The sequence below is a fragment of the Spermophilus citellus genome (assembly GCF_964194105.1).
Source record: "Spermophilus citellus genome assembly, chromosome: 10".
Classification (NCBI taxonomy): Eukaryota; Metazoa; Chordata; class Mammalia; order Rodentia; family Sciuridae; genus Spermophilus; species Spermophilus citellus.
The window spans coordinates 56899552-56917278 of NC_138197.1; the positions used below are offsets into that span (position 1 = coordinate 56899552).

Here is a 17727-nt window from a genome sequence, read left to right on the forward strand (position 1 = left end):
ACCATTGACCACAAGCTACATCTCTAACCTTTTTAGTTTTGAGATAGGGTCTTGCTAAATTGCCCAGGCTTGCCTCTAACTTGTGATCCTCCTGCCTCAGCCTCTTGAGTAGATGGGATCACAAGCATATGTCACTGTACCAAGCTCTCTAGTGAGTTTTATTTCAGTTATTATACTGTGTGTGTGTGTTGCTGGGGATTGAACCCAGGGCCTTGTGCATGCAAGCCAAGCACTCTACCAATTCAGCTATATATATATATATATATATATATTTATTTATTAATACTGGGGTTTGAACTCAGTGGCACTCAACCACTGAGCCACATCCCCAGCCCTATTTTGTATTTTTTTTTAGAGATAGAGTCTCACTGAGTTGCTTAGCACCTTGTGGTTGCTGAGGCTGATTTTGAATTCCTGATCCTCCAGTTTCAGCCTTCCTAAGCCACTGGGATTGCAGGCATGCACCACTGTGCCCAGCCAGAATGTACAGTTGGTTCTTAAAAAAAATTTATCTTTATTGATTTGATCTATTTGATAAGACTTTGTTATCATACCTTGTTTTGCTTCTTTCTTTTCTTTCTAAAGCCTGAAGTAAAAGTCACATAATACTCAATTATTGTAAACCATAATATTCAGTGGCATCTATTCATTCATAATGTTGTCCAACTACCATCTCTACCTAGTTCCAAAACATTTTTATTATCCTAAAAGAAAACTCTTACCTAGTAAAGAGGCAACCACATTTCTGTTTTCCAAGTACCTGACAACCACCTATTTGATTTTTGTCAAAAGCTTCTACTTAGCCTAACAGGGAATTTTTTTTTTTTTTAGTGTAATGTTTTTGAGGTTCATCCATATTATAATCCATATTATATCCATCCATTATATCAATATTCCACTCTTTTCATGACTGAATAATATCCCATTTTATGAATATACCACATATTGTTTATTGATTCATTATTTTCTACCTTTTGGCTATGTGATATGTTATAAATATTCACAAAAAACTATCTGAATACCCAAATTCTGTTGGGAATACCTAAGAGTATAATTGTGGTAATTCTATATTTACCTTTTGGAGACACTACTAAATTGTTTTCCCCTTTACTTCCTTTATCATGATTCTTTTGTTGTTGGGACTGGGGATTAATCTCAGGTGCACTTTACAACTAAGCTATATCCCCAGTCCTTTTCATGTTTTGAGACAGGGCTTTGCTAAATTGCTAAGGTTTCCACAAAGTTGCTGAGGCTAGTCTTGAACTTGCCATCCTCCTACCTCAGCCTCCTGAGTTGCTGGGATTACAGGCTTGTACCACCATACCCAACTATATATATATATATATATATATATATTTTTTTTTTTTAATTTCCTATGGTACTGAGGGTGGAACTCAGGTGCACTCTAGAGCTATATCACCAATCCTTTTTACTTTTTGAGTTGGGGTCTTGCTAAGTTGCCCAGGATGGCCTCAAACTTATGCTCCTCCTGCCTCAGCCTCCTGAGTCTCTGGTATAACCGGTATGTGCTACCATATCCAGCTGGATCCTTTTGTTCTTTGAGCATATTTATAAAACCTTCTTTGAAGTAGCAAACAATTCTAAGAAATGAGATATTGTTCCCCCCCCCCCCCCAAGAGAAAAGGCAAGTTTACTCACTGCTTGTTATAAAATAGGGTATTCACCAACCAAGGTCAGTTTTTCTCTCCTGTAATGCACCACCAACATGTGCAGGCACCCATCTGAGCCCTTGGTGTCACCACCCATGCAAGATTTGATGTAAAAGGATGACTAAAACAAACATGCAAATACTCCACTCCTGGTGCTTGCTGTTCTGAGTAAAAATTTTTGTTGTCTAACCTAGGAATCTTGTTTCTTTTGCCAGCCTCCACAAAACAAAGTAACACCCTAATCTATTTATTGTATAATATAAAATCAAATCCCAGATCTGATAGTCTGGCAGTGAAAAAATGGATGCTGATAGAAACATGACTTTATTGAAGAGGAAAGTCAAGGATCTTGTGGGACAGCTTGGGGATTTGAGAAAATGCCCTGGATCTGGTGTCAAATGCTGTCACTCAGAGTTAGGTAAAGACAGAAGGAGAAAGGGTACTCTGCTGTTTTACTTGTTAATAAAACAAGCTGCCTTAATGTTGTGTTGGCTATTGTTCACTCTCCTCCATACAGAAGGAAAAAGGGATGCTGTTAGAACGGGTAGCAAACCATGTGGCTCCAGTTTAAAGGTAGTATGAGCATGGGTTTTAAAGCAATTAAATTCTAATGCTGAAATAAATGATGTTATAAGTGATGACCTAGTATTTGAACCAAAAACATTAGCAATTCATGTGACTGAGCCACAGGTCGAAGTGTCTCAAAACAGAAAGTGAAAGCAAAGCTTCACCTAATAGTGAAGCTGCTTAAGTACCTGGTTTTTGCCACAGCTGATGTGACTGGTGAGGAACGCCAGGATGCTGGGTGTAGGGGTGGTCAAAATTACTAAGATTGTGGAGTAAAATGCAGCAGTGTTTGCTAGGGCAGTGAGAAAAGGACATCTGGGCCCTTATGCTTGCTGAGAGGTATCCTGAGGAGGAAGCAATGTCCTTACTTAGGCAACAACCCTGTGGTGGGGACTAAGGAAAGAAAAGTATCCTTATTACCCTCGCCATCCTCTGCGAGCTAGCCTTTCCCACCACTGCATTTCCCACTCTCCCAGTTGGGTAAGGGTAGTCTTCTCTTGGCTGTTGCTTTAATTTATTACTTGTGTACACATTAATCTTCTTGGTTTCTGATCCCTTAGCAGAAAATGGCACCATTCAACTGATAGTGTCTGGGTAATGTTCTCAGTGGGGAAAAGAGGCTAAAGTGGCTTTGTGGGTAGCATTCTTTGGCTCTATCAGTGTATTACCAAAAGCTCATCCTTGTCCTGCATGCCATCCCTGAAGTCTGAATTACATTGTTTTTGTTCCTATGGTGGGTGTGTGCTCAGGGACAGCTACCTCTGCCTAGGATGGGGAAGAAAAGTAGTCTTGTTTTCCCTGAGGTTGGGAGGAGGAGAAAGAAAAGAGAAAAAAACATGTCCATTCAAATAAGCCTCAGTGGCAGAGCAGCAAGGCCTATATTCAAAGCATGAAGTGGTCCACTGTTACAAATATCCTATTATGGTTTTCACTGATGCCTGTGTAACTGGTGTTCATGTTTTACTTTCCTAGTCCATGAATGTCAGAGTGGCTTCTCCTGTTCCAGGACTGCCACCTGTAAAGAAGTAATAAGTACCAGATAGTTTACCCTCCAAGTTATCTTCCAGTCTTCTCCTAAGAAATTCAGGAAAAAGGGGAAATCACAGCTTTAACGACTTAAGCAGCAGAAGCATTCAGACAGGCCCTTTTCAAATATAAGATTACTACCTGTACTGGGGATTGAAACCAGGGGCACTCTATCTTTGAGCCATATCCCCAGCCCTTTTATATTCCATTTTGAGATAGGGACTCACTCAGTTTCCCAGGTTGGCCTTAAACTTGTGATCCTCCTGCTTCAGCATCCTGAGTCACTGGAATTACAGGTATGTGCCACCATGCTGAGATATACTCTTTACTTATTTTTAAAATCAATATATTTTTAGATGTGGATGGACCTTTATTTATTCATTTATTTATATGTGGTGCTGAGAATTGAACCCATTGCCTCACACATGGTAGGTGAACGATCTACTACTGAGCTACAACCCCAACCCCATACTCTTCATTTTTTAAGATGGCTATTAATCAGCTTATAAGCTTCTGTTGTAACTGAATGCCTGTACATGAAAGCTGTGGCTATTTAGTCTGATATCAGTATCTTGGGTAGATCAACTAGGACTCTGCACATAACAAGGGGAGAACTGAACAGGTATTAAATGGCATATTCAAGAAAGCAATTGACCTGACCTTCGTGGAATCCTATTTTAATATAAAACAATGACAACTTTGGGGCTGCTCTGATACTCTTATCACCTGAAGCAAAGTTACTAGCTCACTGGGGCTCTTGACTCAAAGAGTTTCCTATGTATGTCTGGACCTAGTTTACTGGTGGTCTGGCTCCATTGAAAGTGGAAGGTATTTACTAGGTATCAATCAGTAGCTGTCCAGCCAGAGTGACGGCTTTGGAATAGACTGCAGTATGGGCTAGTTGAGGTATATAGTAAACTGTTACTCTTGTCTTAGACCAGGGTAATGACCTCTAGACCAAATCTGGCCCATTCCCTGCTTTCATAAACAAAGTTTTCTTGGGACACCGTCATGTCCATTCATTTATACAGTGACTAAAGCTATTTTCACACAATAATGGCAAAGCTGAGTGGCCTCCATAACTGAAAATATTTACTATACTATTTGGGCCTTTACAAACAAAGTTTGCCAATATCTGCCTTAGATAAAGACAATATTCCCAAAGTCAACAGATTATATTTTTTTCTGATTCTTGGACTGTTGCCAGTAATCTAATCACCTTGTCTGTCACTTAGAAGAAGAGACTGTCAGATTAAAGATAACTCTCTTTAGGACTGTGAATTATGAAAACAAATAGCAGCAGACAGACAGGTATACATAATTGATGTAGCCACCAAGTACCCTCCTTCCCCACAAGAGCTTCTTGTCAGCAAAATTTTACAAAAAGTGTCAACAGGATTTCATAGGGTTTCTGCAGAGAGCTCACTGTGGTTTGAAGCCTCCTCTTTGTTGTAAAATCAGGTTTCTCTTTTTTGTAAAAGCTAGTCTACAATCAAGCTTGTTGCTGTGCTAGATGCTGTCTCTATTTTCTTGGTTAAAAACTTGTGAAACCTATGTCTAGTGTAAAATATGGGACAAAGAGTAATAGTTATGTGTCCACCCACTGTCATGTAGCCACCCACTATCATGTAACCATAAATCTGAAAGAATTTCCAGACCCTGGATCTACAGATTTTTAGGCATTAGTCCCTCTAGGCCACTGTAGCTTAAATAAGCCTGCTTCCTGAAAATTCCTTCAGTGTATAGCCTCATCTGTCCTACATCATGATAATAATTCATACTTTAATGGAAGGACTAGAATTGAACTACTAATTAAACATACATCATTTCTACCACTGTTCCAGGATCCATCCTCATACTGAACAAAGCATACATCTACTACCATGGCCTGGGAATGAAGTAAAGATTACATGTATCTGGTACCAGCGCTACCACTGCATGCCAGTCTTGTGCCTCCCTTCAAAAGTCAGTGTGTTTGTCTCGTAGTGAAACAGGCCAGGTTGCATAAGGTATCAGTCCCTCATGCTCCTGACAATCTAACTATATCAAGCTTTTAATACCCCCTCCATACACTTTGAGGCTATCACTGATGCTTTACTATTGTTGGCATTTTTTCAGGTTATGGCTTCACTGTTCAGTTTTATCAGCCAACTCCATCTACCCTGGCCACAACATAAAATGAATTATGTTTTTGGTTTTCCAGACCACTTGCAGTTTGACGGTGGTATGCCTTTTATTGCAAAGGTCTAATGGTATTCAATGGATATATCACGCTTTTATCATCCCCAAGGTTGCTGGCTCTTACAAGAGGTAAAAGGGACTTTAAAATATATATTTTTTAAAGTTGTAGATGGACACAACACCTTTTTTTATTTATCTTTATGTGGTGCTGAGGATTGAACCCATGCTAGGTGAGCACTCTACCACTGAGCCACAACCCCAGTCCCATAAAATGGAATTTAAAGTAATGTTATGGTCTGAGTTTAATCAATATAGATTATAGGTATAAAATATTGATAAATAGAATAAGAACTATAATATGAATAATGTTAAACTGTAAACATAAGTAATAGCAGGATAATCATGTAACTGTAAGACATAGAATTTAAGTTGTTAGAAATAAGAACAGTGTAAGGTAAAAAGTATAAGCCTATAAGTTAATATAAGTTACAGATAAGTATAGGTTAATGGAATTATAGTTAAATATAAGGTATAGCTATAGGCAAGTATAAGTAAATATAGCCATAGTGACTCCATTTTTATGACTCCCGTGTGAAACTGTCATATAAGTTGTTTTTAAGATGTTTAAAAATTGTTTTTCTGTACTTAAACCCAGGATGTGGTTGTCTGTTTCTGTTCTGCTAACTGTTTTCTCAGCCCTTGTATCCTGCATGCTTGCAACTTGCAGATTCCATAGGATGTGGTTTTCTTCCTTAAATACTCTGGCCACAGACAGTTTGGAGCTGTTTCCCCATAGGGTCACTTGGATCAGTCTCTGGCCAGACTCTCAAATTTGCTTTAAATTCAGACTTAGAGTGTTTTCTGAGTGGTCGTCCCATAACAGTAAGCCAGCTAAGCATTCTTCACAGAACTAGCAAAAACAATCCTAAAAATTCATATGGAAGAACAAAATACCCTGAATAGTCAAAGCAATCCTGGGCCAAAAGAGCAATACTGGAGGTATCACAATGCCCGAATTAAAATTATACTACAGAGTCACAGTAACAAAAACAGCATGGTATTGGCATAAAAACAGACCAATGAAACAGAATAAAAGACACAGAGACAAACCCACACAAATACAACCATCTGATTCTTGACAAGAATATCAAAACATACATTGGAGAATGGTGTTGGAGAAAACTTGATATCTGTTGAAGAATGAAACCAGATTCCTAGCTCTCACTCTGCCCAAAAGGCAACTCAAAATAGATCAAAGACTTAGGTATAAGACCAGAAACTCTGCAAATGCTAGAAGAAAATATATCAAAAATCCTCCAACATAGAGATGTTACAAAAATTGTGGCAGTGGAAAGAGATAACCAGTACTGGAGATGTAGAACAGCAAGGTTTACTCAGCACTGTGCTAAGCAGAGTTTTCTCCAAAGGCTGAGCACAGTTCTTCATTCTCAGTATCTTTTATTCAGCACAGACAAGACTTCAGGGTTTTAAGACTTTCCTGTTCAAGCAGCCCAGATTCCTTCTCCTTTTCTCAGGTGACTCAGATTCCTACTACAGCTACTGACTGTTCCTACTACAGCAAGATTACATAAGCAGAAATCAGCAAGCTGCTGCTGTTAACAGAGATAAAAAGGAAAAGGAGCCAGGAACAGTGGTGCATGCCTGTAACTCCAGCAGTTCAGGAGGATGAGGCAAGAGGACAATGAGTTCAAAGCCAGCCTCAGCAACTTAGTGAGGCCCTAAACACTCAATGAGACCCTGTCTCTAAATAAACTACAAAAACAGGAGGGGACATTGCTCAGTGGTTAAGTGCCCCCTGAATTCAATCCATAGTACCTTCTGCCCCAATATACAAATAACAATAAATGCTGGTGCAGATGCATGGGGAAAAGGAATCCTTATATATTGTTGGGGAGGATATAAATTAGCACAGCAAATATGGAACTCAGTATGGAGGTTCCTCAAAAAAACTAAGAATTGAACTACCAAATGATTATCTATACCACTCCTTGTTATTTATTAAAAGAATTAAAGTCAGCATATTACAGTAATAAATGTCTACCCATGTTTACAGCAGCACAATTCACAATAGCTGAACTGTGGAACCAGCCTAGGCATCTGTCAATGAATGGATAAAGAAAATATGATATATATACATAATGGAGTTGTATTCAGCCATAAAGAAGAAATGAAATTGTGTCATTTGCAGGAAAATGGATGAAACTTGAGAGCCTATGTTAAACAAAATAAGCCAAACTCAGAAAGAGTCATAAGTTTTCTCTCATGTGGAAGCTAGAGAGGAAAAAGGAAAAGAAAGGTGGATGTAGGAGATCTCATGAAAATCAAAGAGAAGCCGGGTGTGGTGGCTCATGCCTGTGATCCCAGTGGCTCTGGAGGCCGAGGCAGGAGGATTGAGACTTCAAAGTCAGCCTCAGCAACTTAATGAGACCCTAAGTAACTTAGTAGGACCATGTCTCTAAATAAAATATAAAAAAGGGCTGGGAGGCGTGGCTCAGTGGTTAAGTGCTCCAGGGTTCAATCCTTGGTACCTGTCCCCACCCCCCAAAAAAGAGAAAAGAAGTGATATCTAGGGAAGAGAGGAAGGGAGATAAAAGAGAAATGATGAGGAACAATGTTGACTAAATTATGTTGCTATATCATATGCATGTATGAATATGTAATAACAAATCCCACCATTAGGTATAAATTATAATGCACCAATAAAAATAAACTAAAGGTGGCAAATGCCTGTAATCCCAGTGGCTTGGGAGGATGAAGCAGGAGGATAACAAGTTCAAAGCCAGCCTCAGCAACTCAGTGAGGACCCAAACAATTCAGTGAAACCTTGTTTCTAAATAAAATATAAAAAAGTGCTGGGGATGTAACTTGGTGGTTAAGTGCCCCTGTGTTCAATTCCTGGTACCAAAAACAAAACAATAACAACAACAAGAACCCCAAAACCAAAAATCCCAAAGGGTTCTCCAAGGCAGCACTAGTCAAAGTGCTAGTCAACGAGGGCTGGGATATAGCTCAGTGGTTGAGTTCTTGTCTAACACGTGTAATGCATGCAGTCCAATCCTCAGTACCACCCCCCCCCCCCCAAAAAAAAAGTGCTAGTCAGTGAGGAGACCAGGAGCATATGCAAAGATATAAACCAAACAAATCAAACATTGTTTCCTTTATGGAGATAGTGCTATCAACTGCACTAAATAGTGTGCTTAGTGAGAGAGGTCACCGCTTTGTCAAGATCCTTACTTTGTCACAAACCAGACATAGATTGCAGACCAGGGGCCAGTCTCAGACTATAGTTGTCTTGAAAAGGTTACAAATTATGGCTCTAGGGGCAAATATGATTCCTTACATGGAGGATAATATCCTAGTATGACAATGAAGGTCATGTGGTGATCTTTCTGATTTACTTCCAAGTTTTAGATAATTTTTCTTGACTTCTGTTATTTTATTTTCTCTTTTCACTAAGTACTATGCTTTTAAATTCCATCCACATGAATATGTACATCTATTCTACTTTTTTATGGCTGCATAATTCTCCATGGTGCTCTCCTAGTTATAGACATTCCAGCTCTAAACCACCAGAAATAATTATGCAAAGAATTACTTTGTACATGTCTCCAAGTATGGGCTCTCCTTATCTTTTCCCAAGACTTACAAGTTTCCTAAGTGTCTCCATATTCTCAACTCTACCCATTAAATCTCTAAGTGCAGTTTCCAAACCTTTGATAGTCCCCCATAGCTACAGAATTAAATACTCTTATTTCATCCTGGGATTCTACTCCTAATTATCTTGCTTTGTTTCACACTCTGCTATTCATAATCTGTACTTTGGTCAAACTGGAATACCTCTTTCTGGTCTTCTCATATCTGATTATTCCATTCTCCCTTGGATGCATTTCTTTGAATTTGCAATTGTCAGATGCTGCCAATCTTCAAATATAATCCCCTTTATACAAAGCTTTCTCCAAATCTTATATTTTATTTTCCTGATCAGAAATTTCAAAACATTTTAATCTGTCTTTTTTGGTATTGTTCTACCTTTATTATAATTATTTATATGCCTGTGTCAAAATATTAGACCTCCTCTATTTGGGTTATTTTCCACAATCTTCAGCATAGTGCTTCATTTGCCACACATGCCGTTTAAATACACACTTAACTGAATTCTGGGCAACTCCCAAAATTAAGGAATTGTGGATACAAGGAAACAAAAAACAGTGATTGTAGTTGCTGGAGTTCAGAGGCTCATTTGTATAGTAGAAATGCATAGGAAATAGGAATTAAGCTGAACTTTAGAAGAAAGGTCAGGATTTAGTAACATATTCCCGATTACACAGCTTTCTATAGTAGGCAGGAAATAATAACTAACATAAATGAACATTTAACTATGTGCCAAGCACTGTTGTATAGACTTTACCTATATTGGCTTTTAATCTTCATATCAGTTCAAAAGAATATAATAACAATGAGTGTTATCCATTTACAGATGAGAAAACTGAAATCCAGACAGGTTATATATCATTTGGTCATGATTATAAAACAAGTAAATGTTAGATGTATGAATAAAACTGAGGTAGTCTATCTTCAAAGCTTGTACTTTTTTTGTGTGTGTGGTGGGGTGGGGGACTAAACCCAGGGGTGCTCTACCACTAAGTTACACCCCTGTCCTTTTTAACAATTTTTTTTCATGGCTGTCCAGGATGGCCTTGCAGTTGGAATCCTCCTGCCTTTGATTTTAGGAAGTCCCTGGGATTACAGGAAAAGGTTACACTCTTTTCTTTTTTGCACTACTGGGGCTTGAACTCAGGGGCTCTCTGCCACTAAGCTACATACCTAGCCCTTTTTTCTTTATTTTTATTTTGAGATACTGGCTTACTAATTTGCTGAGGCTGGCCTGGAACTTTGGATTCTCCTGCCTCAGCCTCCCAGAGTGCTGGGTTTACAGGCCTGTACTTCCATCCTGGTTCAAAGTTTGCACTCTACATTACCCTAAGCTGACTTTGTTGATGGAAATTAAACCCCAATTTTATTAGACTCTCTACAGGTGTAAGGCTAGACAAGGGAAAACCATCTAATTTCTCTTTCATGAAAAGTGGCATGATTGAGGGCCAAGAGTTTCTGGAATATAATGTAAAATGTAAAATAGTTTTTACACCACCAGTGAACCGCCACATCATTTACAACTATGTGAATGGGATCCTGCTGGGCATGGGGGCACTCACCTGTAATCCCAGCAACTCAGGAGGCCGAGACTTGGAGGATCCAAAGTTCCAGGCCAGCCTCAGCAATTTAGCAAGAACCTAAGCAATTTAAGGAGACCCTGTCTCAAAATAAAAACTAAAAAAGGCTGGAGATGTGGCTCAATGGTTGAGTGCACCTTGGTTAAGTCTCCAGTACCTCCCCCCCAAAAAATCCTAATTACAATAATTTATACTCCTTGTGTGTAAAATATCAAAATACACTCTACTGTTATGTATATCTAAAAAGAAGAAAGGAAAAAATACAAAAGAAAAACACCCATTGTTTTAGAAGGCTTTCAGTACATTAAAGAGATTGTCCTCCTTGGCATTTAGCTAATTTTTACATGGCTATATTAATGGAGTAAAAGCTCATAGAGACACCATTGCCATGGTAACTGCAACTTCCAGCACAATTTCCGGTGTAAAATAACAACAACAATGACTAACAATAGTGTTTACTATTTGCAGGGCATCCTTCCAAAGGTTTTACATACGCTCATTTTATTCCTCAGCAGGACTTCTTGAGGTAGATACTATTATTAGTACTAATTTTGTACATTAAGAGCTCGGACACAGGAAAAGGTTCAGAAATGGCCTCACGGCAGGTGAGGGGCAGGGCCGGGAGCTGAACCTAGAAATCCCTATCAAGGACCCCTCTTTTAAGTCGCTTTCTACCTACTGCCTGCAGGAGTCAACTGTAGTCTGTTCCGGTAACCGGTGGGGCTGTGCAGAGAGAGGGCTCGTCAGTGTTTTGTTCTACCGAGGCTTTCGCTCGGGTTGGAGGCCGGCCTCTGCCAGGAACCACCAGGGCGCGGAGCGGTCCCGTCTGGGGGAGCCGGGACCCTCATCCGGGACCACCCAGGCAGAGGACCGAATGGCAAGCCTGCCCAGCAGGGCACTCTGCTCAACTGTCCTCAGGACACAAACCAGCCACCCGGGAACAGAAACGAGCGGGGCCTCCTCGGAGGTTGGAATAGGGAAAGGGGCGGGAGGGAGAGTGGCGCAGGGCCCGGCTGGTTGGAGGAGGTGCCCGCGCGGCGCGAAGGGGAGGCGGGACGGGGTGGACTCACAGATCCAGGAGCTGACTGACCGACCCCACGTGAGGCATCGCGGCGGCCCTCAGAAGCCTCTTCCGCGGCCCCTGGACCTCTAGAACCCGGCCGGGGGCGGTCCGACAACTCCCCCACCCCTGGGCGCGTAGGCCCTGGTGACGTCACACGGTTCCGGTGTTCGGGGCGTGGCCACGCCCGGAACTTCGAGGGCAAGAATAGAGCGCGTAGGGGTCGGAGAGCTGGCAGGTGGAGAATCCCTAAGCTTGGAGCACCGCGACGGGAGGCGTAGTTCTTCCACCCGTGGGCGGCGAGGCGGATCGCTCAGCCCCGTTTGTCTGGAGGTCCAGACTCACGGCTTCCGGACTTTCAGCCTTCTGCTCAGCCCACAGAGCTTACATGTTGAGATGAAGTGAGGTGACAGGTGCTGACACAGTGCTGGACCACTGCTGGCCGACCTTTCCCTTGGTGTATAGGAAGCCATTCTGAGTAGGAAGATGAAATATTGTACAATTGCATTTTGTCCTGCCTGGCACAGGAACCATCCCTTGGTCCAACAAACCTGCCTGTTAATCGCTTAGTATCTGGTTATCAGACCGGCTGTCACAGTATTGAAGTACTCGTGTTCAAGTAACCCTCAGAACAGTGTACAGTGTGACTTATGAATTGTTTATTTCTAGGATTTCCATCTAATATTTTGGGACCATGGTTGACCATGGATAACTGAATCATGGATTCAAGAATTTGCAGGCTTATACCAACCAACAAATCATGATACTCCTTCAGCCACAAGTATTTGTTCAAAAATTTGAAGCCAATACAAAGCAAGAAAAAGTTTGCTGGAGATCTCTGGGAAAGAAACTTCTAAACTTGTGACAATGCTTTGTAAAGTAATACCCTCTTTTCTTAGCCCTGTCGTGTTGAATGAAATTTAAAACACTAGGTGGCAGTAGTGGAAGACCAAGGTAGAGTATGAGAATTACAAAAGAACAGCCAGGATCCTGATTGAACCATGCCCAAATACCGCTCTTTTCTCTCTACTTGTTACACAATTCAGCAAATTCTCTCTGTTGTTGCTAAAATCCATGGAGTTGATTTTTCTGTTTCTTGCTGCCCCAAACATTCTATTACAACATTCATACCAGGAGTCATCAGCATATAGGTAAAAACTAAAGGTATGTGAATGGATGAGCTCATTTAACAGATATAAGGAAGAACAACCATAACAAAAAGTCTTTGGAGAGATGTTTGGAACACATTTATTGGCTGGAAATTGACACTAAGGACTAGCCCAAAATCAGGAAGTGTGGTGTTACAGAACATAAACAAGTGATCAAAATGGTCACATACAGCTAAGAGGTTAAACCTTGAAAGTGATTTAACAATAGGAAAGTTACTGAGGGTTTATAAGGTGGTAGTGGAGGATGCAATCTGATCTTAATGAGAAGAATGAAGGAAAGTGAGGAAGTTAACATAGAAGTAGTCCAGTTCTCACATTAAATACTTACAGGAATGAATTGATACCTCCATTTAGATGCATACTGAGAAGAAAAATATTGCTTAAGGATGTAACTGTACTTGAAAGAAGGTAAAATGCAAACATTCAGAACCATTATTTATGGAGCTTCTCAGTGTTAAGCATGGTAAATATTTACATGATCTCATGTAACCATCAAACAGGTCTAAGGTATAGTACTACTTTATAGATGAAGGTCAGAGCTTACACAAAAGGGCCTGCCAGGGTCCCAAGACCTCTGGGTATCCAGAAGAAAGGTTTAGGGTATATCTAGGATCAGCAGTATAACTGGGGGAGCCCCTTTTTAGAGATTCATGGTGATAGCAGAGCATTAAATAAAGGGCAAGTAAGGCTCCTGTGGCTGACTGCATGTGTCCTAGTGTTATGGATTAGATGTGAAGTGTTCCCCAGAAGCTCATGTGTGAGATAATGCAAGAAGGTTTGAAGGAGAAATGATTGGGTTACAAGAGCCTTAAACCAATAAAGTGAATTAATCACCTGATAGGGTTAATTGAGAGGTAACTAAAGGCAGGTGGGGTGTGGCTGGAGGAGGTGGGGCAGTGGGGTCAGCTTTAGGGTATCTATTTTGTATCTTAAGAGTGGAGTCTCTGCTCTTTGACTATCATATGAGCTGCTTCCCTCTGCCACACTCTTCCACTATGTTTTTCTCCTCACCTCAGGCCCCAAGGAATGGAGGCTGCTGTCCATGGACTGAAACCTCTGAAACCATGAGCCTTCAAATAAACTTTTCCTCCTCCTCAATTGTGCTGGTCGAGTCTTTTAGTCACAGCGGCAAAAAGGCTGACTAAAACACCCACTGATAAACCCAGCCTAATTCCCTCTTAAGATCAGGAGCCATCTTGTCATATAAAAGATTCATTTCTGTTTTCTGTAAAATATTAAGATTTCTATTTAGCCTGGCTGTATTTTGATGTTTCAAACTTACTTGGAATGCCTGCCCGTGCCTTGAACTCACCCATGCCTGGCTTTCCCTGGCCAGATAACAACCCTCTCTGAAACCTTAATGGTGCCTCATAAGTTCTGATGTTGGGATCTAAATGTACTCCCTAAGTGCTGAACCATTTAGACCATTAACCTACTACCTGCCTTTGTGTTATTCTTGTCAAAATTCTGTTATCTGTAAGTTCTCAAGACACCCCCCACTTTTTGCAACTTTCTGTGCTAGAAAGCTGCACTCCTAGAGAGCTGGAGTGCTGTCTTCTATTCCCACAGGTTTTGGGAGAGACAGTCCAGGAATTACAAGCTTGTTTTTATTTTATTTAAATTGGAGTCTGTGGTCATTTCTTTGTGTCGTGGTTTAACACCACCCGTGAAAGCAACCATAGTTGCAACCAATGTCAGAACTTCCTAAGAAACTCAGTGCCAACCACTGATTCAGGAACTTTTTTTTTTTGGAGTGGGATAAAAAAAACTCACCTCAGAGACAAATATGAATACAGGGAAACATTTTTACTAGTAGTTCAAGAAAATCAGACTTATAGTAGTAGTGGCTCATTAAAATGAAATGAGGAATTTATAGCTCAGCTATGTCGGTTAACAATGTAAATGGGATAAGATGGGCGCCATGTTCGGACTAAGGGAAAGGAGGAGAAGTGCTTAAAGCAGTGGGAGTGCAATTGGACCCAGCCTCCTCCATCCCTCTGGCCTCGGTGGAGCCTGCCCAGCGGGGCAGTGGGGCTTGGGGTGGGGGGAGTGACTGGTTGGTGCCAGAGCAGGAGACTTGCCCTTTCCAGCCACAGAAGCATTGTGACATTACTTCTATCAGCTTAGCAGCCCCCAAGAAGACTGACTACATTCTTACACAGAAACTAATTGAGACTCTGAAGCCCTTTTGGGTTTTTGAAAAGGAAGAGGAGCTGCAGCGCGGACTTTAATTTTAGAAAAATTAAATAACTTGGTGAAAGAGTGGATAGGAGAAATCAGTGAAGGCAAGAATCTTCCACAATCTGTAATTGAAAATGCTGGAGGAAAATTTTTTAGATTTGAATGTATGTTACAGATCAGGAATACATACAAAAGGTGTGGATATTGATGCATTGTGTGTTGCACCAAGACATGTTGATCGCAGTGACTTTATCATTTTGTTCTATAAATTGAAATTATAAGAAAAAGTTAAAAATTTAAGAGCTGTTGAAGAGGTGTTTGTATTAGTTATCAAACTCTGGGATAGAGATTGATATTTTGTTATTGCAGAAGATTTGGACCTACAAGATGACAATCTGCTTAAAAATTTAGATATACGATGCATAAGAAGTCTTAATGGTTGCACAGTAAGAGATGAAATTTTACATCTAGTACCAAACATTGACAACTTCAGGTTAAATCTGAGAGCTCTGTGGGCCAAATGCCACAACATCTATTCCAATATATTCAGTTTCCTTGGTGGTGGTGTTTCCTGGGCTGTGCTAAGTAGCAAGAACTTGCCAGCTTTATCCAAATGCAATAGCATCAACTCTTGTACTGTCCTGGGAAGACCACTCAGAAAACACACCAAGTCTGAATGTGAAATAATTTGAAGGATTTTTATTTTGCCTATTTTGCCAATTATACCTGGTCAGGGGCTGAGTCCAACAGAGTCCAAGTGGCTCTCTGAAAGACTTCACCCTCCTCTGAGGGAAATCTGCTATTTAAGGAGGAAAACCACATCCTGTGAAATTTTTCAATTAGCAAGCAAGTTACAGAAGCAAAAAAGCTGTTAGCAGAACAATCTAATGAACTGCATCTTGGGTTTGAGCAGGTGCTAGACAACTGTCCAGCAGGTGGTTGGGGGGGGGGGCTTCAAAGTTATATGGGTTACCAAGACTTCCATATTCTGGGTTGAGTACATTTTGTGGGATACAAAGTACAGAAAACAATTTTTTTTTTAAAGAGAGAGTGAGAGAGAGAGAGAGAGAGAGAGAGAGAGAGAGAGAGAGAGAGAGAGAGAGAGAAGAGAATTTTTAATATTTATTTTTTAGTTCTCGCCGGACACAACATCTTTGTTGGTATGTGGTGCTGAGGATCGAACCCGGGCCGCACGCATACCAGGCGAGCACACTACCGCTTGAGCCACATCCCCAGCCCACAATTTTTTTTTTTTAAATTTAGCAGAAAACAGCTTTCATTTTGTTTTCTCAGAAATGAGTCCTGCAACTGTCTCTTCACAGGAGCAATAACAGAAAAACTAAGGTGGAGTCTAGAATAGCTGACACCAGGTCCCTATGGCCTACCTGTTTGCTCGTATAGCCATAGTGACTCCATTCTTGCTGATCAGGTAGTTTTACCATAGCAATTGCTTTATACAACCAGTATTAGTAACTTATTGATTATATTGATCAGTTCGCACCACAACGGTACATACATTTTTCTTGGTATTTTCTAAATGGCATGTGTTTAGATTGTTATGGACTGATTTGAAAATTAGCTCAGACTTACCCCATTTTGTTCAGACACCTCACTCACCCTGTGTGAATTTGGCCCCTTTCCACATGAGCCCACTGGCATTGAAGGATAACATCTCCACCCCCACCTACTTGCTTGCACCCTGACCACAATATCCTTGCTCTATGGAACTAATGCAAAATTTTCTCTGAAAATGTAATTTCTGAGAGTATGATTTTTTTTCATAGCCTGGTTCTTTTCCACTTGTATGAAATGTATACTGTAAATATGATGATTTCTCCTGCCTCCCACTTCTTTGTTGTTGTAAGACTTATAAGTTTGAGGGTTGCAGAACTGCTTGGTCTCTGTGTTCTTGACCCTGGCTGGCAATAAAGCCTTTGTCTTCGCTTCAAACAGACCTAGAGTTTTATTTGGGAATTTGGAAATAGTGCCTTAACAAGATTATATTGAAATAAAATTGATTGTAGACACTGGAGTTTAGTCTTATTTCTATTACAGTTCTACAGCTGGTTTCAGATTCAAGTTTTGGTTTGTGAAATAGCCATTTAGGTAGACTCGGAGACCACAATGAATATTATGGCAAATTAAACTTCATTTCTTTTCCTAGCTTTACCAGGATAGTAAGTCAGATTCTATTTGTACTTAATTTGCATAATCCTACCTTCCAAATAAACTGAATTTGAGCTGTAGCTTTTGCTAGAATCCACTTTATTAATAGGTTGACATGTATGTTACTTTTGGATAAAACTTATATACACCACTTCTTTCACTTTTTAAATAGTTTTAAATCCATGTGCCATTAATTTTTTTTTTGCTTTCAACTGTTCATTTATCTTTAGTAAAATATTAAAGACCTCAATTTTATAAAAAAAAACTTTTAAAGAATAATGTTACATATATTGTACAAATTAACATTATATATTAATGAATAAGTGCTTGGAAAAAAGCAATTTCTGGACCCAGTCATTAATAATGGGAGATAATATTTTTTAAGTTCCTCATTTTAAGATGTTCACATTTGTCAACCATGGTTTCATTTAAGAAAAGGAAGTTATTGCCATTTC

The 17727-nt window shown here is 40.1% G+C and overlaps 1 protein-coding gene and 1 pseudogene across 5 annotated transcripts in view; one reads left to right on the plus strand and one right to left on the minus strand.

The window, feature by feature from the left end:
- Positions 1 to 12128, minus strand: part of AMN1 (antagonist of mitotic exit network 1 homolog) — a 39338-nt gene extending 27210 nt beyond the window's left edge. For 3 of the 4 annotated variants that reach the window (XM_081309278.1, XM_081309279.1, XM_081309277.1), the window contains exon 1: positions 11767 to 12128. In XM_081309278.1, the coding sequence (XP_081165404.1) occupies positions 11767 to 11804 (38 nt within the window). In that variant the 5' untranslated portion in view covers positions 11805 to 12128. Of the gene's footprint in view, positions 1 to 10678; positions 10757 to 11766 lie in introns of all 4 variants that reach the window. The other variant, XM_081309280.1, reaches the window with a different exon arrangement.
- Positions 12129 to 13385: 1257 nt separating this feature from the next.
- LOC308659033 (poly(A) polymerase alpha-like) lies at positions 13386 to 16132 on the plus strand (annotated as a pseudogene). The gene is made up of 2 exons: positions 13386 to 13410; positions 14861 to 16132. The product of its transcript is annotated as a poly(A) polymerase alpha-like (transcript).
- The last annotated feature ends 1595 nt before the right edge of the window (positions 16133 to 17727 follow it).